Source organism: Teleopsis dalmanni, chromosome 1 (assembly GCF_002237135.1).
Source record: "Teleopsis dalmanni isolate 2A chromosome 1, ASM223713v2, whole genome shotgun sequence".
Classification (NCBI taxonomy): Eukaryota; Metazoa; Arthropoda; class Insecta; order Diptera; family Diopsidae; genus Teleopsis; species Teleopsis dalmanni.
The window spans coordinates 171,753,659-171,775,222 of NC_051846.1; the positions used below are offsets into that span (position 1 = coordinate 171,753,659).

Sequence of the window (21,564 nt, forward strand, 5' to 3'; positions counted from 1 at the left end):
TCTGAAAAAATTTAATAATTACATACGTTTTGTACAGTATGAAATGACACTTCGCTCTGCCAAACTCCTTTACTTTATTAATATTTTGGTACAGAAACAGAAAATAAATCTCAATAGACTTCTTACTTGAATTTTTCTGCAAGCGAACAGATCAATAGGAAAAATAAAAAATAGCAATTGATTTCATTACAAATTTAATTTTAGATTTTATTTGCAATATTAAAAACAACAAATATTAATTAACAATTAACAGAGATGATAAAACATTCACCAAGAAAAATTTTTATCATATTAATAAAAAAAATATGAATAGGTTCAATATATACAGTCAAAATAGGTACTAAATAACAAACGATCTGTTGTCATAGCACGACATCCACATCTAGCCTATTGTCGTTTGTGACTGAAGAAGGAAAAAAAAGAGCAAGTTATTAAACTACGTGATCATCCTTAACATAATTTCAATATGGATTGACAGTTATATATAGCAATGCAAAGAAGAAGAAGTAAAAATTTAAACAAATCTAAATATATACAATAAAGAAAAAGCAACAAATGAAATGCAACACTGTATCTTTTGACAAAATTGAACATACACTAAACTATTTTTCTTATTTGACAGTTGTGTTAAAAACATGAATTGTTAATATTTAAGTGATCAGCTGTTCATGTATTTTGATGATTGTTGTTTTTACTCAAAATGTGCAATAGTGTTTTATAACAATTAATGAATGAAATTCTATTTCATATATAATATATTTTATATAAATAAATTTTCGGCGTCGTTCACTTTTAATAAAAATGTTAATATATGCTTTAGGATTTAGTAAATCGTTAAGCCGTTATGGATCGGTATTACTTGCAAAAAATTTAAATAAAATTCCTACATTACCCACCACATTCAGTAGAAGTATTCTAACCGCTAATAGAAATGGACACCTGTTATTACGAAGCACGAGGCACCCGTTGCAACCTTTACGATTTCAAGGTACAACAATTAAAACGACACAACCAAAGGTTAAATTAAAAAGCCAAGACGTGATGAGATTATTAAGCTTAGCAAAATCTGAAAAATTAGTTCTTACAGGTTTGTTAACATACAAAACTTTAAATACGCTTTATTTAACAAAATTTTACATTCTAGTTGCTATTGGCTGTTTAGTGATATCATCCGGTATTACCATGTGTGTTCCATTTGCACTTGGTAAAATAATGGATATTATTTTCAACAAAGACGAACAGAACGTTAGCAAAACATTAGAAAGTTTAAAACAATTTTCGTTAATATTATTAGGTGTTTTTATAGTCGGCGGATTGGCTAATTTTGGACGAGTTTACTTATTCAATGCTGCATGTAAGTGCAATTAAAATTACTACTATTCACACGCAAAAAATATATATCTAAAATTTATATTTATAGCTCTTCGCATTGTTAAAAATTTACGTTCACTTTTGTATCGACGCATGTTACATCAGGAGTCATCTTGGTTTGACACGAAAGGAAGTGGAGAGCTAGTTAATCGGTTATCGAATGATGCCTTCTTTATAGGCAATGCACTGAGTCAAAATGTGTCAGATGGTTTACGTTCTATAGTGATGGTTGTTGCAGGAACCGGCATGATGGTGAGACTAACAAATTAAATAAAATAAATTATTATTAAAATAATTTAATTTTCAGATTTACACATCACCAGAACTTGCGCTTATAAGCACCGCCGTTGTTCCATGTTTGGCTGGCATGGCTATTATCTATGGACGATTTGTACGCACAATCACGAAAAACTTGCTAGACAAATTTGCAGATATAATGAAATCTGCCGAAGAACGTTTTGGTAATATTAAAACAGTAAAAACATTTAGTAAGGAAAATGAGGAAAGTAAATTCTTTGACGAACAGTTAACAGATGCACTTCAAATTGGCTATAAAGAAGTCAAAGCACGTTCAATTTTCTTTGGTTTGGTAAGCAGCGTAACTTTTAATATATATTTTATTATTTCTAACTTTTAAAACTTTTATATATTGCATGCAGACTGGTTTCTCAGGAAATGCCATTATAATTTCTGTCCTTTACTATGGAGGTAGCTTGGTAATGCAAGATGCACTTACTGTTGGTGCACTGACATCATTTATATTATATGCGGGTTATTCAGCAGTTTCAATAAATGGACTTTCTAATTTTTATACTGAACTGAACAAAGGTGTAGGGGCTGCTCAACGTATTTGGGAAATAATTGATCGTAAACACACAATCCCTATTGATACCGGCTTAGAGCCCATTCAAAGAGTCGAAGGCAGAATAGACTTTCAAAATGTATGTTTTACTTTTCCTGAACGAATAGATAGTACCGTACTGAAAAATTTAAATTTAACGCTATGGCCTGGACAAACAACGGCTGTGGTTGGAAGAAGTGGTTCTGGAAAATCTACTATAGCAGCTTTACTATTGCGTTTATACGATCCACAAAGTGGTTGTATACTTTTAGATGGTATAGACATAAAACAAGTGAACCCCATTTGGTTGAGAAGTCATATAAGTGCTGTACAACAGGTAAACGATGTGCGATCTAAATTAAAAGAAATATTTAAATCATTCTCTATATACACAGGAACCAGTTTTATTCTCCGGCACCATAAGAGAAAATATACTATATGGTGCTATTCCAGGCACAGTAGTAAGTGAAGAATTATTTCAGAATGTTATACGCAAATCATATGTTCATGAATTTGCTCAACATTTACCCGATGGGCTTAATACTTTAGTTGGCCAACGCGGTTTATTATTATCTGGTGGACAAAAACAAAGAGTTGCCATCGCTAGAGCTTTAATTAAAGTAAATTCACAAATATTATTAAACTACCAAAATTGCTAATTATATTTAATCATTATTTTTCACTTATATTCAGCAACCATCTGTTCTTATACTTGATGAAGCAACAAGTGCACTTGATTCTGTATCAGAAGAATTAGTACAAAAGTCCTTAGAGAACATATCCAAAGGACTTACTGTACTTACTATAGCTCATCGATTAAGCACAATACGTAACGCGCACAAAATTGTTGTTTTAGATAATGGAAGCGTTAGTGAAGAAGGCGATTATGGACAATTAATGATATCAGAGAAGGGCACTTTCAAGGAACTTATAGAAAAGCAAACATTTGAATTAAAGTCTGTTGTTTAAAATATTTATCGTAATTTTAGTGGAAATTGGTGTCGTTAAGTTTATAAAAAATATGTACAAATTTGTAAAAACAAAAGAAGATAAAATTTTTAATAATTTATAAATCTGTGTTAATTTTTTTATTATATTACTTAATTTAGGATTTGACTTTAACTCATTTTTGTAGCAATCCACTACAGAAATCTGAAGTGATTATCAATGTTAATTGATGAAGTTTTGTTATTTTAATATACGTTTTCTTTTTGATACATTTTTGTTAACTTTTTAACTAAAACAATATGAAAACAGTCAAATAGTATTAGACACAATTAAAATATGAGTTCTTAAGTCTTTCGTTTAGTATAAAATAAGTTTACAGTAATGTTTTGTAATATTTCTAATAATTTTCATATGAGTTGAGTTATATGTGCGGGAGCTCTTTAATTATTTTGATATTAATTTAATTAATTAAATTTTTGGCTGACCATAAAACTGATTCGAGTATTGCCAAATATCCATCATCATTTTTTAGACTGCAAGTATCAAGAGTTGAACTCGTGCTCTGCCAAATTTGAAGCTTAGAGTCAGTGTTCTAACCCAAAGCTGTACTTGACTTGTGTGTTCACACTTGAAGTATTGTTAATTCTATTTATAATTCTAATTTAAATAATTTAGATACTAAAAACATTGACATTTAATGTTCATTGTATTTTATTTTATAGAACTGACATTTAAGAACACCAGTCTAAACTTGTTTTAAACAATTTTAAAAGATGCATATTTTTAATATTTAACTTAATACTTAAAGTAATTCAATTGTTGAGATTATTTTGGTGTATTACTTACAAACTAATTCAATTGTCAAGATTATTTAAATATTGAATTTAAAAAGCACATTTTAAGCTTCTTTCAACAAACCGTCCATTTCAAGTTGTTGTTTTATCTTATGTAGTGTTAATTCACAAAAATTAAGTTTTTCATTATATTCTATATGGTCACACTTAATTACAGATCCTACTGGTAACAGTGTCTCAAGTGTTGCAATTAGATTTTCCCGTTTTTCTTTGGATTCCATATTCTCCAAGATCTGAGGTAGACCTATAAAGTTGTTCATTATTAATTATGTGTTTCATTTTAACATTGACTTATAAGCAACAAACCTTTAATATCACATTCCGATGTTAATTTTGGAAAAGTATACTGATTCGGGTAAGGACGTATATCCTCGATATTGATGTTAGCAGAAAAACCATAATCCATAAATAGAATACATGGTTTACCATCACCAACGATTTCAACACAAAACCCTCTAAACCATTTTTTTGAATTGTCCTTACCATAACGAGCTAAACACAACTCATTGACACTGTAAATAAGATTAAGAAATTATTTATTGAAATATTTCACTAAAATCTTATGCATATATAGCTAATACATATATATTATATATTTAAAATGTTCTAAAAGTATATTTAATGCAAATCATAATACAGTCAATATACGTACAGCAATTTAATTGCACTATAATATATGTATGTGCGAAGTCGAAACTTTTAAAATATATCTTAGGTTAGGTTAGGTAATACCGGCGATACCTAGGAGATCCACATGGGCCTATTGGCCAATTGTGTTACCGTATATAGAAGAAAATCAGGATTTAAAACCACCTAAAACCTTTGACGAAGCTTAGAATGCTGTTTGGTGGGAGGTCTTGTAATTAATAAAAGTATACCTTATTTATTAATAAAAATATACCTTATTTATTAATAAAAATATTTTAAGAAATATATTAAATTTACCGTGGAGCATAAAGCATTTCTTTTGATGATTCACCAAACGTTTGAAGCTCTTTCTGGAATTTAGTTATTTCAATAGCATATGCCCTTGTAGTACAACTCACAATTCCCGTAATTAAAAATGAATTATCCATAATAACTACTTCAATATTATTACCAGTCGGCAATTTTATATGTTCTAAGAACTGAAAAAAAGAAGTTTTAATAAAATACACAAATATATAGCAACAATTTACTAACATTTATAAATAACACTTCATCTTTTGGCCTTTCATTCGATAAACAAAGGCTTATAACAGCGCTGTTTAGGGTTTTATTAGAAACAAAATGTTTAAGTTCCACACTTTGGACACCATTTTCTTCGTCAACAGGATTGTAAATTATGATAGCGTCCATATTTAACCAAGAAAACATATAATCACGTATTTTTGTGGTCATATAACGGTATGGTACACCTTTAAGTAGTACTGGATTTGCGAATCGTGGCTCACTTATAAGTTCATTTGTGGCAAGATATAATTCTGATAATTGCTTATATTCAACATTACCAAAATCTATATAAACAACCTTAATAGAGTTTGGATCATCAATATTGAGTACCATTGCTCGATTGTATTGATCCTTAGATTTTGTGATAACAACTTGTCCTAATTTAGGAATATCTGTTAACTGTTTTCCATTAGCACCCGCTGAGTAAACCTTTTGCATTATCTTAAAGAAACTCAAATATTCTTCAGCATGTGCGGAACGTACAAATACAAGATTACTCTTTGATATACTAGTAATCATAACAACATCACCACTTTGTGGCATATGATCACGTACTACACTTAATGTTGAACTTGATAGGCTATTTTCAGAGTCCGATAATTCCGTTCTTTGCATATGTCTAAAATATTAATTATTATAAAAAAATTTTTTTTTTAATTAATAACAATACTTTGGCTTTCCGCAAACATAACGATGAGTTTTCCATTTTTTTATTTGACATTGTTTACTACAATAGAAGGTTTCACAATCGTTGCAAATGTGACTGCAAAGTAAACTGCAATTGTCGCATTTCCCAATATGTAATTCGCTTATATCATCATTATTTGTGTTTACTGCTTTTGCAGACATTAGCTGTTTAGTTGCGTCATCGATTCTATAAATATGTCGAATAATTATTTTATAAAAATTTTTTAAATAAAATGTACAGGCCCTTAACCAAAAATTTAATTTGGAGGATTTTCAAAAATCTTATCTTATTATCTTATTAAGATATAAATGATGAATATGTATAAATATAGACTTAGTTTTATTTTAGATAGCCTTAATACTCCTTTTAGTTAAGAGCTTGAATATTTATGTTACATAGTTAGTTAGTTACTTACTTTATGTAAGCTCTACCAGTAGCGAATTCATAATTTGAATTATTCAAAAATTCTGTTTTTTCTATATGTCCAAGACGCTCCAAACTATAAGTATCTTCCACATTCACATATTGTTTCTTTGGATCTACTTTAGCAAGAAAATTATCTTTTGAATCATAATCGTTTGTTGTAATAAAAGGCGTATCATGGAAGAAAGGTGGCGCATGATTTTTAGTAGGTATTCCATCTAAAATTCTAGAAAAATGGAAATAAATTTCTTAATTCATTTTTTAATAGATAATATTTTAAAATAATTACCTCTTCTCATTTGGTGGAGCAGTTATTGGCTCGATTTCAGAATTGTCATTATCAAAATTTTCCATTTCGGTTTGGTCATTTTGTTGCTGAATTTGTTCATTTGGTTGACTTTGTCTCTTGCAATTTTTACCAATTTCTACAGTTATCCCCTTAATCTTCTTTTTGAGGACATGATATATTGCGTCCATATCACTATTTAAATAAAATTTGTAAGATTAATTATTTCAAACCACAAATTTTATTTATAATTTACCCCAAATTAGCCAGATCCATAAAATAAGATTTGTCTCTTTTACGAATTCCAACAATATGTCCATATTGACTGCATAAATTGTATAAGCCCTCCTCTTCTAAGTGTTCCGGAACATTCTTGATATACAAGTACGGAACTTGTTCTCTATCGAGATGCTTTTTAAAAGCAGTACCCGGTTCTAAAGCGGCACCAGGTCCAGTATTATATTTATTAAGAGACACGTTTTGGTACACTGCTTTCATCGGATTCCATTTCTCAAATATATCTGCCACATCTTTGTCAACCATGGTGACTTAATACTCTTTAAATAATAAAAATGTTTAAACAATTTAACAAACACTTTATCAAACTGCGGTACTTTAAGTTCTAAAGCAGCGCGTCGTATTGTATTGTAAAGCAGCACGGTTGTATTTTAAAAGCATATTAAATAACAAATTCTATTGACGTTTAGTAAGGCGTTTACATTGCCCGAAAATAGCTCATTTTGAAAATGTTTTCATTCGTTGTATTTCATTCGTTCTCATTTCAAACAGCTGATTTTTTAACTTGCTTGTTGATTTGATTTTTGACCTGTGCCAAAAAAATGTTGCTTGAAGGTTAAATATACTTGAAAGTATATTACAAGATAAACTTAAAAAATATTTTTAACTTCGAATAAACACTTTTTGGGAAGTAGAAGTTCTAATAAGAGGGGCATCGTTTTTAAGAAAATGCAACCATCAAACATTTGTTTACCTTTTTTTGTCAAAAATGTCAAAAACAGCTTTCTCAAACTGTCAAATTGCACTGAAAAACTTTTATTTAGGGTATGTTCAATGTATTCCTTTGCATTTGGAACATATTTGGAACGCATGCGAACGTTGTTGGGACGCATTCATACAGAATTTGATGAAAATGACTCATTCGCGCTTGAAATTCTGTATGCAAGAATGAGCCATTTGCTTCCCATTTTCGATTTTTGACCAAAATGAGCCATTTTCAGCCAGTATAAATGCCGTATAACACTGTATGACATTTACACTATGAGTTTAGCGATATATAAAGCAGTCATAATTACTAAATGTTTAAAGAATTATTTTAGAAGTAATCATTGGGATTACCTAAGTTATTTATAAAATATTTGGTACAATTATGATATATTAGTATTCCTGCAATATATGAAAAAATTCTTTCAAGCCCTTGTCACATCGCTGTTTAGACGTTTTACTATACACAAATCTTTCACATATATGAGCTCATTATCAATAAATCTGCTCATTTAATGGCAATGATAGCAATGTTTGCTATCTTGCTTACAGATAACAAGCAAAAAAAAATTTTCATCACGTAAAAGAAAACGGGATGTATCGCATAAGATACAACCACGAGCTAGAACGGCTAGTTAATGTTGATACAATCAACAAATTTATGAAAGAGTAGCGATTAGGGTTGAACATGTTTTAAGAATGTCGGATATGAGAGTACCGCATAAGATTTATGAGAACGAAGTAGGAACCAGCAGAAAAAGAGGGCGGCCAAGAAAACGATGGAAAGATAGTGTGCAGCAGGACTTAGAAGAAATAAACATAAGAAATTGAAAAATAAAAGCAAAAAACAGAGAAGAATGAAAGGATGTTGTTAAACAGACTTAGGTCCTACATGGACTGTATAGTTACGAATGATGATGAATAGTATATCGCACAAAATATCAAATATATAATCAATTCAAATATATAGTCAATTCAAATATATAATTAATTTTAGCTGTCATGTTTATAATTTTAGCTATTAATTGTTGTTGCTTTCAATGCAAAATGAAAATGTTTGACAATTAAAATTATATACAAAACTCTAGTGTGAATTCAGTATTACACTTATTAAGTCAGAAATGAAAACATGTCATTATATCACTAAACATAAGTAGTTTTAGCTGCAGTGCTATATATATTAATATTGTCATGTTTCGATCTAAACCACAGATATTATTTGAATACTGTTAAATAATTCAATATGTTGGATTGTTCATAGTTTTAACTTGGTGGTAATTCATATTTATAAATCATAAAGAAAATACTCAAAGGAATTAAATAACGCTGCGAGCACTGCTTGTAAGTACACAGGCAGTGTAAAATAACAACCCTGCATAAAATAGCAAACCTGTCGGTTCACAAGTAGTTACGCACGTGTAGTTTGTTTACAAAAGTGATTGGATTGCATTTTATGTTATAAGCTTTGTTTTTATAAAATGTCAACAGAATTAGGTATGTTTTTTTAATACTACCACGGATTATGATTTTTGAAAAACGTTTTTTTTTCCAGAATTTAAACAGTGGCTTCAGCGGCCTGAAAAAACATTTTTGGAAAGTATAGAGTTTGCAAATAAAGCATGGCTATCTGCAGATTTTACACTTTCTAGCAAATATGAAGTAATTATAACTTGGTTAACTGAAAAGCTTAATGATCAGTCTATTAAACTAAAAGAATATCCATTCAATGAAATCAAACAGCTTTTTAAACTACGTGCACAACCCGGCTTAATAAGCCAACAAATAAAAAGTAATTTCATTAATAGTTTTCTAAAGCTGCTAGAGAATTCGAAATCCGGCAAGAAATTGCAACGCACCATACCTGAAACATTACAAAGTTTAATAGAATTTGAACCTTTCCAAGATGTTTTGCGTGCAGATTACGATATGTTAGCATACATATATGCGCAATTATTTCAACATTATCAAAAATATTTATTAAGCTATATTAATGAACATAACAAACTGCTGGCGACACATGAAACTAATTTCTTTGTAGCTGTACTGAATAGTCTAAAGGATAACGCTAAGAAAGCTAGCAATACACACAGATTAGATACTTCCTACTGCAAATATATTTTGCAACCATTAACCGAAGTGATCCTCATATTGGAAAATAACTCCTTATGCTTCTTTGACGAACTTGCGATACTTGAACGTCAAATTTGTGAAGGCTATAAGGAAGGTTTTATAATAAAACGAATTTTCGCATTGCCATTACATGTGCGACTATTGGTAATTGAATGTGTTGTGGTTAATTTTCGCAATGCTGAGCATTTCTTAAAATCGGTATTGATGGAAATCTTCAAAGCTGAGATTGTGGGCATAGATCCAGCATTAACACTCACTGTAGCTGCGTACACTTTAGAAGTATTTCGGAAGCATGAAGTTAATTTAAATTTGAAAGTAACTGAGAAGGAAACAGCTTTGGTGTTGCTTGGTAAACGTATATTTTCTTATGTACAAGAATATAGAAGTCAACATTTACAAGAGACACTATTACTTCTGTGTGCAGCGTTACGTTTAAATCCATTGATACTGGAACAGCATATTTTTATTATAACAGCTTGGTTAGTGACTGCAGATAAAGTAGCTGGTGGTGATGAAGAAAGATTATTTGAAGAATTTCTAATTTTAACTATTGATATGTTTCGACGTTTAAGTCGAGCTGAAAAATTTGTTGTAAATTTAACAAAAGCTCTTAAGCAGTACTTGAGTGAGTACCAATTGTCCGGAATAACGGAAGGTTCAAAAAGGAAACGGAAACAAAGCACTGCGACTCCTGCGAAAAAACCAAAATTAGATGAGTCTACTGTTGAAAATAAACTAACAGATGTAAATAATTATTTCTTACAAATATTATTTAGTAAATTTATTAAAAATAACGAAAATACTACAAATTCTACATTAACTGTGACAAAATTAAAAAATTTTCCACAGTTAAAATCGTCGTGGCCTAGCGAAAGTGCGGGTTTATCATTTTCAAGATTCATAACCGGTTTAGTGTCGAAACCATCACTCGTCATATGGAAATCTTTATTATATGCGCTAAAAGATGTGATCAGTAATATGAATGATATGGAAGAGCTTGATGAAAATGCTATATTCGAATTGGACTTTACTGCAGCTTTACTATGTCAATATTTTGCTGGCTCTAAGCTGACTGAACAATCTGATAAATTTATAAAAGAAATTGTTAGTCAAAGAGAAATGACAGCTGAAGTGCTTGGCACATTTGGAAGATTTATTTTATCTCATGTACATAACAAACGCACTATAAATGCTTTTTTGGAATGTTGTTATTACAACAATTATTTTGAACTTATACTTGTTTATTACCGGCCCGATGGATTGGAGCATGAAACATTGAAAACAACTACTTTTATACACAATTTTTGTGGACATCTAACAAGTGAAGAATGGACATTGATAGAACAAAGAGTACTTAATTTCGGCAAGTCAAGCTGCAAATTCCTATTGAACCGTTTAAACGTACAGCGTATGCAAGCGCAAATATTACTGCAAGAGCAGCAAAGTAGCGCAGCAAAATTTAGTCTACAAAAGTCCCTACTATCTACTATTAGTAACGACTCAGAGCAATTGGAATTGCTGCTACAAACACCACAAGCTAAATGGATTGTGTCTAATTTGGCAAGAGAAGAAAAAATTGAGATTTGCAAACAAGTGCTGATAAAACCGAATCTACTTGAAGTCTTTACAGATGATTTAGAATCCATAGAATTAATTGTACTCGACTTATTTGAGGATTTAAGTAATGCACTTATAGAGAATAATAAAGATTCACTTTTGGTTAGCATTAAATGTGATTATGTGGAACTTCGTGCAAATACTGTAGCAAATTTTGTCGATAAACATGTTAAAAAAATATTTAAAGAAATAAATTCATGCACAGATGTCTCCAGTATAAAAGCATTACCACACACCGAAGTAGATAAGATACTACACTACCTGCAAAAGTTGCCCATTAGTTACTTGCATAGGCAGACGAAAAATTTACTTTTTGCTTTGCAGTTGGCACTTTATAGAGATCTCATAGCTGCTGAGGCAGATGATTTAGCTAACAAAGCATTTGAAATTATTACAGGTATTTTTCAGTAATAATTTGCAATTATAATATATTAAAATAATTGATTTCTTTTTTTAGATTTACTACATTTTGGACCGCAAGTAGCAATACTCAAGCACCTCTCTGCAGAAACACTATTAAGGCTCTTGCCTCCTTCAAATTGTTGGCAATTTTATGAATTACTATTTGCTACCATAGAAAAAGATGAGAAAGGTAGTGAGATATTTCTTACCTCCTTGTATGATATATTGAAAACAATTGAAAAGGAGGGTAAATTAAAAGATGATCCGCTCCGTTTACTTTTATTAGCCATGAGCACCCTAATCAATATAAAAGGGCCAACAGCAAAAAGAATGCGTAAACATTTAGAAAACTTCTTGGAAATATATGATGCACTCGTTAAAAGACATTTCAGTGAAAATGAAGATACAAAGAACAGCAAAAAATTCGTTGAAAAAACTTTAGCTGGATTTGCAAATTATGCAAATTCTGTGCTCTCAAAAACTGCTAATAAAACTGAAGAGACTGAAACGACAGTTGAGCAAAATATCGATGAAAGTTTTAGGCGTATATGTAAAATATATATTGGATACTCGGTATGTTTCACTTTTCTGGCATAAACACATATATTTTACTTCAAAAACTAATTTAACAAATTTTATTTCAATATAGATGGATTATCGTAATTCTCATGCTATTCGGTTAGTACAAGTGGCTTTGAATCATCGTAAGCAGTTGCATTTAGATCAAGAGGAAATCGAATTCGTATTAACTAATTATTGGCAACAGCTTCATGCAGATCTAGAAATGAGTCCAACTTTGATACCGAAAACTACGGAAACTGTTATAAAAACCATTATTGGCAATAAAACAAATGAAGATTTTTTATTTACCTTAACGGATATAAGCAGCAAAGTGTGTGAAACCCAAAATTTGGACAACATTTTAACATTGCTAACATTTATAGCAAAAGCTCCATTCAGTACAATTAAAGGAGCTGTAAGTATCATTAATATATATCATGAGAGTAATCAAATCGAACTTTGTATGTGGTAAATAAATTATACAAAAAACCTATTAAAACTCATAATAAATAAATAAAAATAAAATAATATATTTATTAATATACGTATATATAATATATATAAAAATATAAAGGAAAAATTTATTTAAACTTATAATTACTAAAAAAAAATTAGATAACATTTTATTATTATATGTACCTAATATAAATAAAAATATATACTTAAAAGTTATTTAAACTCATAATCAATAAATAAAAATATAATAAAATATTTATTATATATAAAGATACGTAATATATATAAGAATACATACGTAAACGTTATTTAAACTTATAATAATTAAATAAAAATAAATTAATATATTTATTACTATATATACCTAATATAAATAAAAATATATACGTAAAAGTTATTTAAACTCATAATAAATAAATAAAAATAAAATAATATATTTAACATATTATATATATACGTAATATACAGAAGAATATATGCGTAAAAGTTAAAATATTATATTTATTATTATATATACTTAATATAAATAAAATGATATACGCAAAAATTATTTAAACTCGTGATAAATAAATAAAAATAAAATAATATATTTATTATTATATATAAGTAATATAAATAAAAATATATACGTAAAAGTTATTTAAACTCATAATAAATAAAAAAAATAAGTAAATTAGATAATATAAATAAATAAAAAATAATAAATATAAAATAAATAAGTAAAAATAAAATAATATATTTATTATATATTATGATATATATATATATATATATATATAAAGTAATAATTATTTAAACTTATAATAAATAAAATAGAATAATATCTTATTTTATATCTACGTAATATATATAAGAGTAAATACGTAAAAGTTTACGTGATACTGAGTTCGATCTAAACATACTTAATTTATTATTTATACTAATAAACGTTTCTTTTTTTAATTAGATTTTCAATGAGCAATTCAAACAAATTTCTTGTGATATTATATCACAGCTAACTAAAAATGAACAACAACAATTTAGTAACATGGAAGTAGTTTCAAAACTATTAGCAAGTCAAAAAGCAGTTACCGATAATAAAATGGTATGTCCACTATATTAATTTAAATTTATTTATTTATTAATTTAAACATTTATTACACAATTCTTGTAGGTGCCGTTGTCTCTCGATACGCTCGATAACATACTTAGCTTTTTAATGAATATAAACATAAAAAATTTCCAAATAACCGATACAAATGTTGATACTTTCAATAATCTACACATGTCTATGTTGGAATTGTGTACTTCTCTTATAAAACATCGACATATGTTACTATTAGATCGGGTGCCGCAATTTATGTATATATTTAAAGACTTAGTACAATCGATTGTATGGTACAAGAGTGAACGTCAAAAGAATTCTACACTAAGTTCAGAAGAATTGGATCAATTAGCCGAATTAGCTTTAAAACTGGAAATTCTGATGAATATAATAGCTACTCACGGTGAACACATAAAACGTGTAGCACCTTTTGTACTCACCTTTGTGATAAGTCTTATGGTCGCAAATAAACCAGCCACAACTTTATATCCTAAGGTCTGTATTTTATATAAATGTAATTATATTCATATAAGCTTATTAATTAAACTTATTTTAATGATGATTTTAGATTAAAACACATATTGACAAAATTTGTTTTGATCTTATTGGAATTTGTGATCATCGCGTTGGACGTTTCATACTGCGTTGCTCGAATGAAGCTGCACGACAAGTATATGAAAAACTGGTCACTGATCATAAAAAGTATCATAAGTTTAAGGGCAAAGTATAATATATTATGTTTGTATATAATGTAATTATTATATAAAAAATAGGTATAAGTAATATTAATAAATTTTTTGAAAATAATAGTAAATTGTTTTTATTCAGTTTATTTGTAAATATGTTTTTGAATGAATATTAACTCAATTAAATAATTAATTAAAAAAAATGCATAAACTGCAGTAAATAAAAAAATAGATTTATACTCCAAGCCTGTGGGACTTAAAAATCGAATACAGAGCTTAATTTATCGAAGGTTTCAGAAATAACCGAACCTGTGTTCCGGAGTTATTTTCCAGCAGGAACGGATAATCGCCACTCACCTTACCCGTTGGTGACTTATTTAACTAATCACAACAAAGTACTCCGTTTTAAATTTGATGTATATATGACTAAGTTGGTTATAAAATACCCAGTCATCTATGAAAAGTTATCAGGAATCAGGAAATGTTTAGAAACATTTTCCAACTAATTTAGAACAATTAATTTCTTTTCACTTATTCTACGGAAACTATTGAAAATGAGGGTTTCAAGAACGGTTGAGTCTACGTAACGGAGCAACATGTGAGTCACGACGATCAAGTTCCGTTCACCACTCCTCAAAAGTATTTTAGAAGCAGACTCTAGCGGGTTACAACAACAACATTGAAAAGAAAAGAATATATGCCTCTATAGCGTTATATTGTTAACTTGTCGGTTTATTATTTTTTCTCCTTCTCTAACTATATGGTCTGATGATTTAATTTAAAACCAAACAAGAATTATTCTTATCTTACAACTTATATAGAAAATCCAAACACATTTTTGAAATAATATTTATTCAAAATTATAATCTATTTTGTAAATAATTTTTTATTTTCATTTATTTTTCCAATCTTAAAAATAATTTATAGCATTTTATAAAATTTTTCAAAATATACATATATTTACTAACTAGTGTAACATAAATTTATCATTAGGAGTAGATATTTTTACTGAAATTGGCAACTTGGTATTCAGTTTAAATACCCTTTTTTATTATCATTCCTATGTCCAATGATGGACTAAAATTGTTAATCAAAAATTGCGCATTTTTCACAAATTGGTCTCTCAATATCGCCACACCCACTAAAATGAAAAAAAAAATTCTAAATTATACATAATCATTATAAAGAATATTATTATACTTACAAAAGACAAACACAACTCCTGCATAAAAATTTGTCACATTCTACGCAGGAGTAACCACACTCCTCACAGAGGGTGAGAGTACTACAATTGCAACAAGTTTCTTGTATTAAAGTTTCTCGATCGCAGCATGTAGCTCGTTTTTTATGTTTTGGCAAATCCACGGGATCTACTTCATTTCGAAATTCGATACGACCATCTCCCGATAAGGATATTTGTTTCCATAATGGTATTGGCGGTTGTTTAATGTTATTATTAAGACTATTTGAATTAAATTCACGAGCAGCTTTAAACAGCATATTTATTGTTTTATCTATTTGTTATGGATAAGGAAAATAATAGTTATTTTTATTATATTATTTATATGTTTTATTTAGTTGTAATATTTACTGTGTATATCCTTCATTCTCTCGCTGCTGTTATTATCCAATACCTTTTCGTTAATAAACATTTTACTTTGCAATACAAATGGAGACTCATCAGAGCGTATACGTTTACGTCCAACAGCTTCCATTTTATTGTATTTATTAATTTTAATTCCAAAAACAGTTACAGCATTTAACAACGATCACTTAAAATTAAAAATAATTCTAAGTAGATATTCAGTGATTCTCGTACAGAGTTGCATTTACAAAAATATCAATGCGATACTGATCTTTATATAGAATATATATCTTGTGATCATATAAGTGGTGAACACACTATTATATCAAAAGTATTTTTTAATTTTAACAAGTTGATGCCAATCGAAAAGGGTAACCACAACGGCATCTACAGTTATATAAAATGAATGAATTAAATTTTTGCGGCCGCCTCTGTGGTTGCCTCTAAATGTTTGTTTTCACATGCAAACCACATTCATTTATTAAGTATGGTTGTCATTTAAGTACGATATCAATTTTTGTGGTTAAAAATCGAATAGAGAACAGATCGAAGTATTTCTTAAAGTGAAACAATAAAACAAATGCTAAGAATGAAAATAATAGTATTTGATTAAGATTAGTAAGAAAATACTTAAATTTATGATTGAAGATTAACACTTATAGGGAATGACAGGGCTCTTAGTGATGATTTCAAATATTTTCTTTTTTATAATGATCAATATTAAAGTATTGTCGGACTAATAAAAATTCACTGTGTTGAGTATTAAGTATATCGACCACTTTCGGAAAGAAATATTTGCATTTGGTGTTACATACACCTGGAATCTTTTTATAACTCATTCCTGGATAATGGTTTCAGTGGCTTGAATTCTTATATGGAATCTTTTAATGCTTTGCATATTAACAAGATTTCTAATATATTTATATTTGTCAGCACGAGATTTATTGCATTTTCTGGTTATAAATTCATTTGATATGATTCATAGTATATGAATTCCTGATAAAATAATTCTCTGACTATACTTACTATTAAATACTATTATATAGGCTTTAAAGGCTTTTAGAAAATAGAAAAGAACCTATTTGTTTATATATTTTTTATATATAGAGTAGATGGCAAAAAAGAATAAAAAATATTGCTGTCGAAACAACGATATCGAACTTCCACAATTTACCTACATATACAGTGTTTTGTTGAAAGTTTTGATATTATACAGATCTTACTCCCCAAAAAGCAGACTTCCATTGATTGTATAGGCCAGACAGCTGGTTTATAGATGGCAAAAAAAAATAAAAAATATTGCTGTCGAAACAACGATATCGAACTTCCACAATTTACCTACATATACAGTGTTTTGTTGAAAGTTTTGATATTATACAGATCTTACTCCCCAAAAAGCAGACTTCCATTGATTGTATAGGCCAGACAGCTGGTTTATAGATGGCAAAAAAAAATAAAAAATATTGCTGTCGAAACAACGATATCGAACTTCCACAATTTACCTACATATACAGTGTTTTGTTGAAAGTTTTGATATTATACAGATCTTACTCCCCAAAAAGCAGACTTCCATTGATTGTATAGGCAAGACAGCTGGTTTATTCTATTACGAATTATGTCGATAGCATTCTAAAATATAATTATTCTACAGGTGAGAATATTTTTTCACTGTCACATTCCAAAACTTCCGTAAATTTAATGCCGTGTTGGTTTTGGTCATTACATTAATTTAAGGAGGAGATTGATTTCAGTCATTTTTATTAAACAACACATTAGGTAGTGTATCTGAGAGCTTTGATTCAAAACAGTCTTGAATGAGACATCAAAAAAACTCTATAGTTATAATTTTGCATTAAACTCGATTATTTATTATTAATAGCTTTTATTGCGGAATAAATAACTAGAACTACCCAATTATTTGAAGTAATATAAGTAGATTTATCATTCGTTTTAGGAAATATTCTTCAAATAAAGGTGAAAAGACATATAAAGAGAAAATGGTTTCTTAAATATATATATTATATATGTATTAGTCTAGTTATAGTTCTTTATCTTATAATGATATTTAATACCTTCAATGTATAGTATGAGCAAAAAACAATACTTATCAAATATTGATCTAACAAAACGTTCTATAACAAAAATTTATTAAATTGTCAAATTATAACGTATTTTCAAACTTGAATTATTTCCAAAAACTTAACACGTATAAGTACTTTATATCTAGTAATGAAGATTCCGAATATATATTTTTTTATTAGGAGCAGAGGGATAATATTTGTAAATACTTCAAGCATAAAGTTTGAAAGGATGGGAACGATGGAAACTATTTTGGAGTATATAATAAATATTGTGGTGAGATATTTTAATCCGTTGCAAATAAAAACTTTTTTGATCTTCTGACCTTTATTAGACAAGCATTATGTCTACTGTTTAGATTTATCGTGGTTTTTAGTACACAAGATCTGGTTTGATTTATGAATATCTCTGTCTGGTATTTACATATTTTGAATTAATAGTAAGTATGTTATAAACATATTTTATGATTTTCTCCTCTGGAAATCAGTCAATGATTTTTTTCTTTCTAAGTATTACAGTCTTTAGTAGACTAGTTTTTATTTTAGAAATGCGAGCTAGCGCTCGTTTTTCTTATCATAGTTATAAGATTTTATATATTTGTAATTAATTATAATAAAATAGGAAAAAAAAATAAAAATGCATTTTTCTTAACCTGATATATTGGCTATGTGAGCACGAACACCCATTTAGTTGAGTTCGCTTATGGCGTTTTCGATTAGTTAATCTGGATTCAATCCAGATTTACTCTCGATCTGTTAAATTTTGTTGCCCAATCAAATACTTTTGAAGTAATCTATCATTTTTTAGTAGTGTTAGTAGATATTTATATTTTTCTTAAATTTTGTTACCCCACTTTCCTTGTACGTGCTTCTTCTGTTACTTGCTTAGGGTCTTTTGTACAAGTATATAGTTATTTTTAGTCCTGATATTAAATATATTTTTTAGACTTCTGTCCATCTATTCTACAATTAAGATCGTGCTTTTCAAATTTGAAAAGGCTTCCCCTTCTTTGCACTGTGTTATATGTTCCCCAAAATAGTGTTCTTCCCAATGACAAAAGCTAGTTTATTTGAAATTATATCATATCTACACTCCCTATTAATTATTATCTTTGCACTATAGTTGAATCTACAGAGAAGTAATTCCCAATCTTGCCTTCATTTAAAAATCATTTAAATATATTTACAGAAAACCGTACACGCTTTTAATATAAATAAAAAATAACATTATTTTCTCAATAAACTAACATAAATCAACATTGAATTGAAATGAAATATTTTAAAAATTTATCTTTATACAGACCCGCTGTGTCTGGGGTCTGCTTGGAAACGCGCGTATGGAAACGGCTTTAAAACCCATAATTAACTAATAATATTGTATAAATAAAAAAGAATACATTAAACACATAGCGTAAAAACAAGATATTTATTTTTGCGGATTTTTTAAGAATGTTTTAATTTTCTTGCCAATAAAAATAAACAGTTCGCCAATATTTAATGGCCAAAAACTAGAAACCTCAATTTTGTAAATGTTTTTCCATACCACATGAAAAGACGACTTTTTCTCAGAAGCGAGCGATCCGCTCTGATTTTTTTTTGGCAAAAGTAAACAATAATCATTCAATTGGCATTTTTTGGTTTTTTATCAGAAAGCATTTAGTCATTTCAAATATTTTGTTTATAATTAATGAGGAGGCGGTGGTAGAGGCATGAGCCGACAAAAAACCAAATTCGTAGTATAAAAACTAAATGTAAACAAAGAAAAAAAAGATAAAATAAATAAAAAAAAGAAAAATACAAGGTCACTGTACCTCGTTCAATTAGAGTTGTGAACTCGTGAATACCGAAAAGATCAATGTGCCACCGGTAGAAAGACACAATACGTTCCGAGTAGTCCACAAGTAGATTTAATTACTTTTTAATAAGTTCAATTATCAAAGTTGCAACTTAAACTTGAAATGAGTTTAATGAGTTCATTTAGTCAACCGGATTACCTCATTTTTATAACAGATGCAGAAGAAAATAACAAGATGGTCTTCAATTTTCTTGAACTTAAAAAAAATCTTTAATTCAATATAAATTATATACATACTAAAAAGTATATATTTTTAATTTTAAACTAATTTAGATTTCTTGTGAAATTATGTCATTATGTCATTATGACGTTATGTGACACATACTACAATACCTCCAAAATCAAAATCTGGTAATTACAGTGAATTTCGTCATTTTGTTTATAAACAAATTATATGACACACTTCCTCAAGATTTAGCATAAATCCGAAATTGTAGATTTTTTTAAAAATGCGTAAAATATCGAAAAACTTGGTGAGAGACGAAACCCAATAAAACCACCTTGAAAGGAGTTAACAGAGAAAGCAATTTAATTAGAAACAAAAGTAGATTAAGTGAAGAGTATGATAAAAATACATAAATATGCTTAATATTAAGCAAATTAAGTCAAGCCAGAAAAGTAGCGGATATATCGGATATATACATTTATCATCAAAAATAGCTAAATGGATATAAAGAGTGGTATATGAAGAGGAATTACAGCTATAATGTGAAGATATAAAAAATGCTTCCAGACGTCCATAGTTAAATTACTAAGAAACTAGTTAGTATTATTAGTTAGTTTTTTAAGTTAGTATTATAAAAATTAGCAAGAATGCAGGAAGAGATTTATAATGAAAAATTATATTTAAATTAATATAGTCTTAGTCCAAGGTAAGAGTGACCTTGTCTATAAAGTAAATGTGAAATGGAATATAGTAATACAATTATATTATATTAAGTATATTAATAATAAAAATAATACTTTATTGTTTGCTTTATTCTAGACTTGAGTTACTGTTTAAAGCACTTTCACACAATAGGGTCTGTGATTACTTCAGTGGTATATATTTTGATTTGAAAATTTTGAAATAAATATAAAATCAACTTTCGAAATATTATAATTACTGTAATTACTATATATTTTGTTTTGAAAATTTTGAAATAAATATAAAATCAACTTTCGATATATTATAATTACTATACATAATACACTTTATCTAAATTTACATTTAATTTTAGCTTATTTTCTTATTATTATCATTTAATCTAAGTACACGTTTAATTTAATCTTATTTGAATTATTTATTATTATTGTTATTACAGAATTTATTCAATTTATTCCATTTAAATTTGTATTATTTTAAAACACAGCAATATCATATATAAGATATAAATGATCATATATATATTAGTATTGTCACTTATACTGTGTTTATATTGAATTTAAATCAGTTAAATTTGCTTATCCTATTTATCCTTAATTAATTTTAATTTTAAACTATTA

General features: G+C 28.2%; 4 protein-coding genes across 4 annotated transcripts; 2 read left to right on the plus strand and 2 right to left on the minus strand.

Annotated features, from left to right (window-relative positions):
• The first annotated feature begins 654 nt into the window (after positions 1-654).
• On the plus strand, positions 655-3,255 carry LOC119670137 (ATP-binding cassette sub-family B member 10, mitochondrial). Its single transcript, XM_038080277.1, has 7 exons — positions 655-1,087; positions 1,145-1,354; positions 1,421-1,623; positions 1,679-1,960; positions 2,031-2,549; positions 2,608-2,832; positions 2,906-3,255. Exons 1-7 carry the CDS (start codon positions 802-804, stop codon positions 3,179-3,181), a joined length of 2,001 nt encoding a protein of 666 aa, XP_037936205.1. The 5' UTR covers positions 655-801; the 3' UTR covers positions 3,182-3,255.
• Positions 3,256-3,744: 489 nt separating this feature from the next.
• Positions 3,745-7,334, minus strand: LOC119670138 (protein vreteno). The gene is made up of 8 exons (XM_038080278.1): positions 6,880-7,334; positions 6,627-6,818; positions 6,330-6,563; positions 5,897-6,100; positions 5,197-5,845; positions 4,960-5,141; positions 4,321-4,526; positions 3,745-4,258 (listed from the first exon to the last, which is right to left on the minus strand). The coding sequence occupies exons 1-8, from the start codon at positions 7,164-7,166 to the stop codon at positions 4,059-4,061; spliced, it is 2,154 nt and encodes a 717-aa protein (XP_037936206.1). The 5' UTR covers positions 7,167-7,334; the 3' UTR covers positions 3,745-4,058.
• A 1,573-nt stretch (positions 7,335-8,907) lies between these two features.
• LOC119670139 lies at positions 8,908-14,675 on the plus strand. The gene is made up of 7 exons (XM_038080279.1): positions 8,908-9,119; positions 9,178-11,769; positions 11,830-12,347; positions 12,424-12,750; positions 13,738-13,875; positions 13,945-14,370; positions 14,444-14,675. Exons 1-7 carry the CDS (start codon positions 9,104-9,106, stop codon positions 14,603-14,605), a joined length of 4,179 nt encoding a protein of 1,392 aa, XP_037936207.1. The 5' UTR covers positions 8,908-9,103; the 3' UTR covers positions 14,606-14,675.
• Positions 14,676-15,534: 859 nt separating this feature from the next.
• On the minus strand, positions 15,535-16,335 carry LOC119670400 (apoptosis regulatory protein Siva-like). The gene is made up of 3 exons (XM_038080649.1): positions 16,153-16,335; positions 15,766-16,075; positions 15,535-15,702 (listed from the first exon to the last, which is right to left on the minus strand). The coding sequence occupies exons 1-3, from the start codon at positions 16,274-16,276 to the stop codon at positions 15,648-15,650; spliced, it is 489 nt and encodes a 162-aa protein (XP_037936577.1). The 5' UTR covers positions 16,277-16,335; the 3' UTR covers positions 15,535-15,647.
• Between the last annotated feature and the right edge of the window lie 5,229 nt (positions 16,336-21,564).

Excerpts from the sequence above, each read along its gene's own strand:
- LOC119670137 (XM_038080277.1), top strand. The coding sequence starts at position 802 with ATGTTAATATATGCTTTAGGATTTAGTAAATCGTTAAGCCGTTATGGA. Across the intron at positions 1,624-1,678 it reads TTGCAGGAACCGGCATGATG|ATTTACACATCACCAGAACT; the intron begins GTGAGACTAACA and ends TTTAATTTTCAG. Across the intron at positions 2,550-2,607 it reads ATATAAGTGCTGTACAACAG|GAACCAGTTTTATTCTCCGG; the intron begins GTAAACGATGTG and ends CTATATACACAG.
- LOC119670139 (XM_038080279.1), top strand. Across the intron at positions 12,348-12,423 it reads AAATATATATTGGATACTCG|ATGGATTATCGTAATTCTCA; the intron begins GTATGTTTCACT and ends ATTTCAATATAG. Across the intron at positions 12,751-13,737 it reads TCAGTACAATTAAAGGAGCT|ATTTTCAATGAGCAATTCAA; the intron begins GTAAGTATCATT and ends TTTTTTAATTAG.
- LOC119670138 (XM_038080278.1), bottom strand. The coding sequence starts at position 7,166 with ATGGTTGACAAAGATGTGGCAGATATATTTGAGAAATGGAATCCGATG. Across the intron at positions 5,846-5,896 it reads TATGTTTGCGGAAAGCCAAA|ACATATGCAAAGAACGGAAT; the intron begins GTATTGTTATTA and ends TTAATATTTTAG. Across the intron at positions 4,259-4,320 it reads ATCGGAATGTGATATTAAAG|GTCTACCTCAGATCTTGGAG; the intron begins GTTTGTTGCTTA and ends ACAACTTTATAG.
- LOC119670400 (XM_038080649.1), bottom strand. The coding sequence starts at position 16,276 with ATGGAAGCTGTTGGACGTAAACGTATACGCTCTGATGAGTCTCCATTT. Across the intron at positions 16,076-16,152 it reads GAGAATGAAGGATATACACA|ATAAAACAATAAATATGCTG; the intron begins GTAAATATTACA and ends CATAACAAATAG. Across the intron at positions 15,703-15,765 it reads AGGAGTTGTGTTTGTCTTTT|TGGGTGTGGCGATATTGAGA; the intron begins GTAAGTATAATA and ends TTTTCATTTTAG.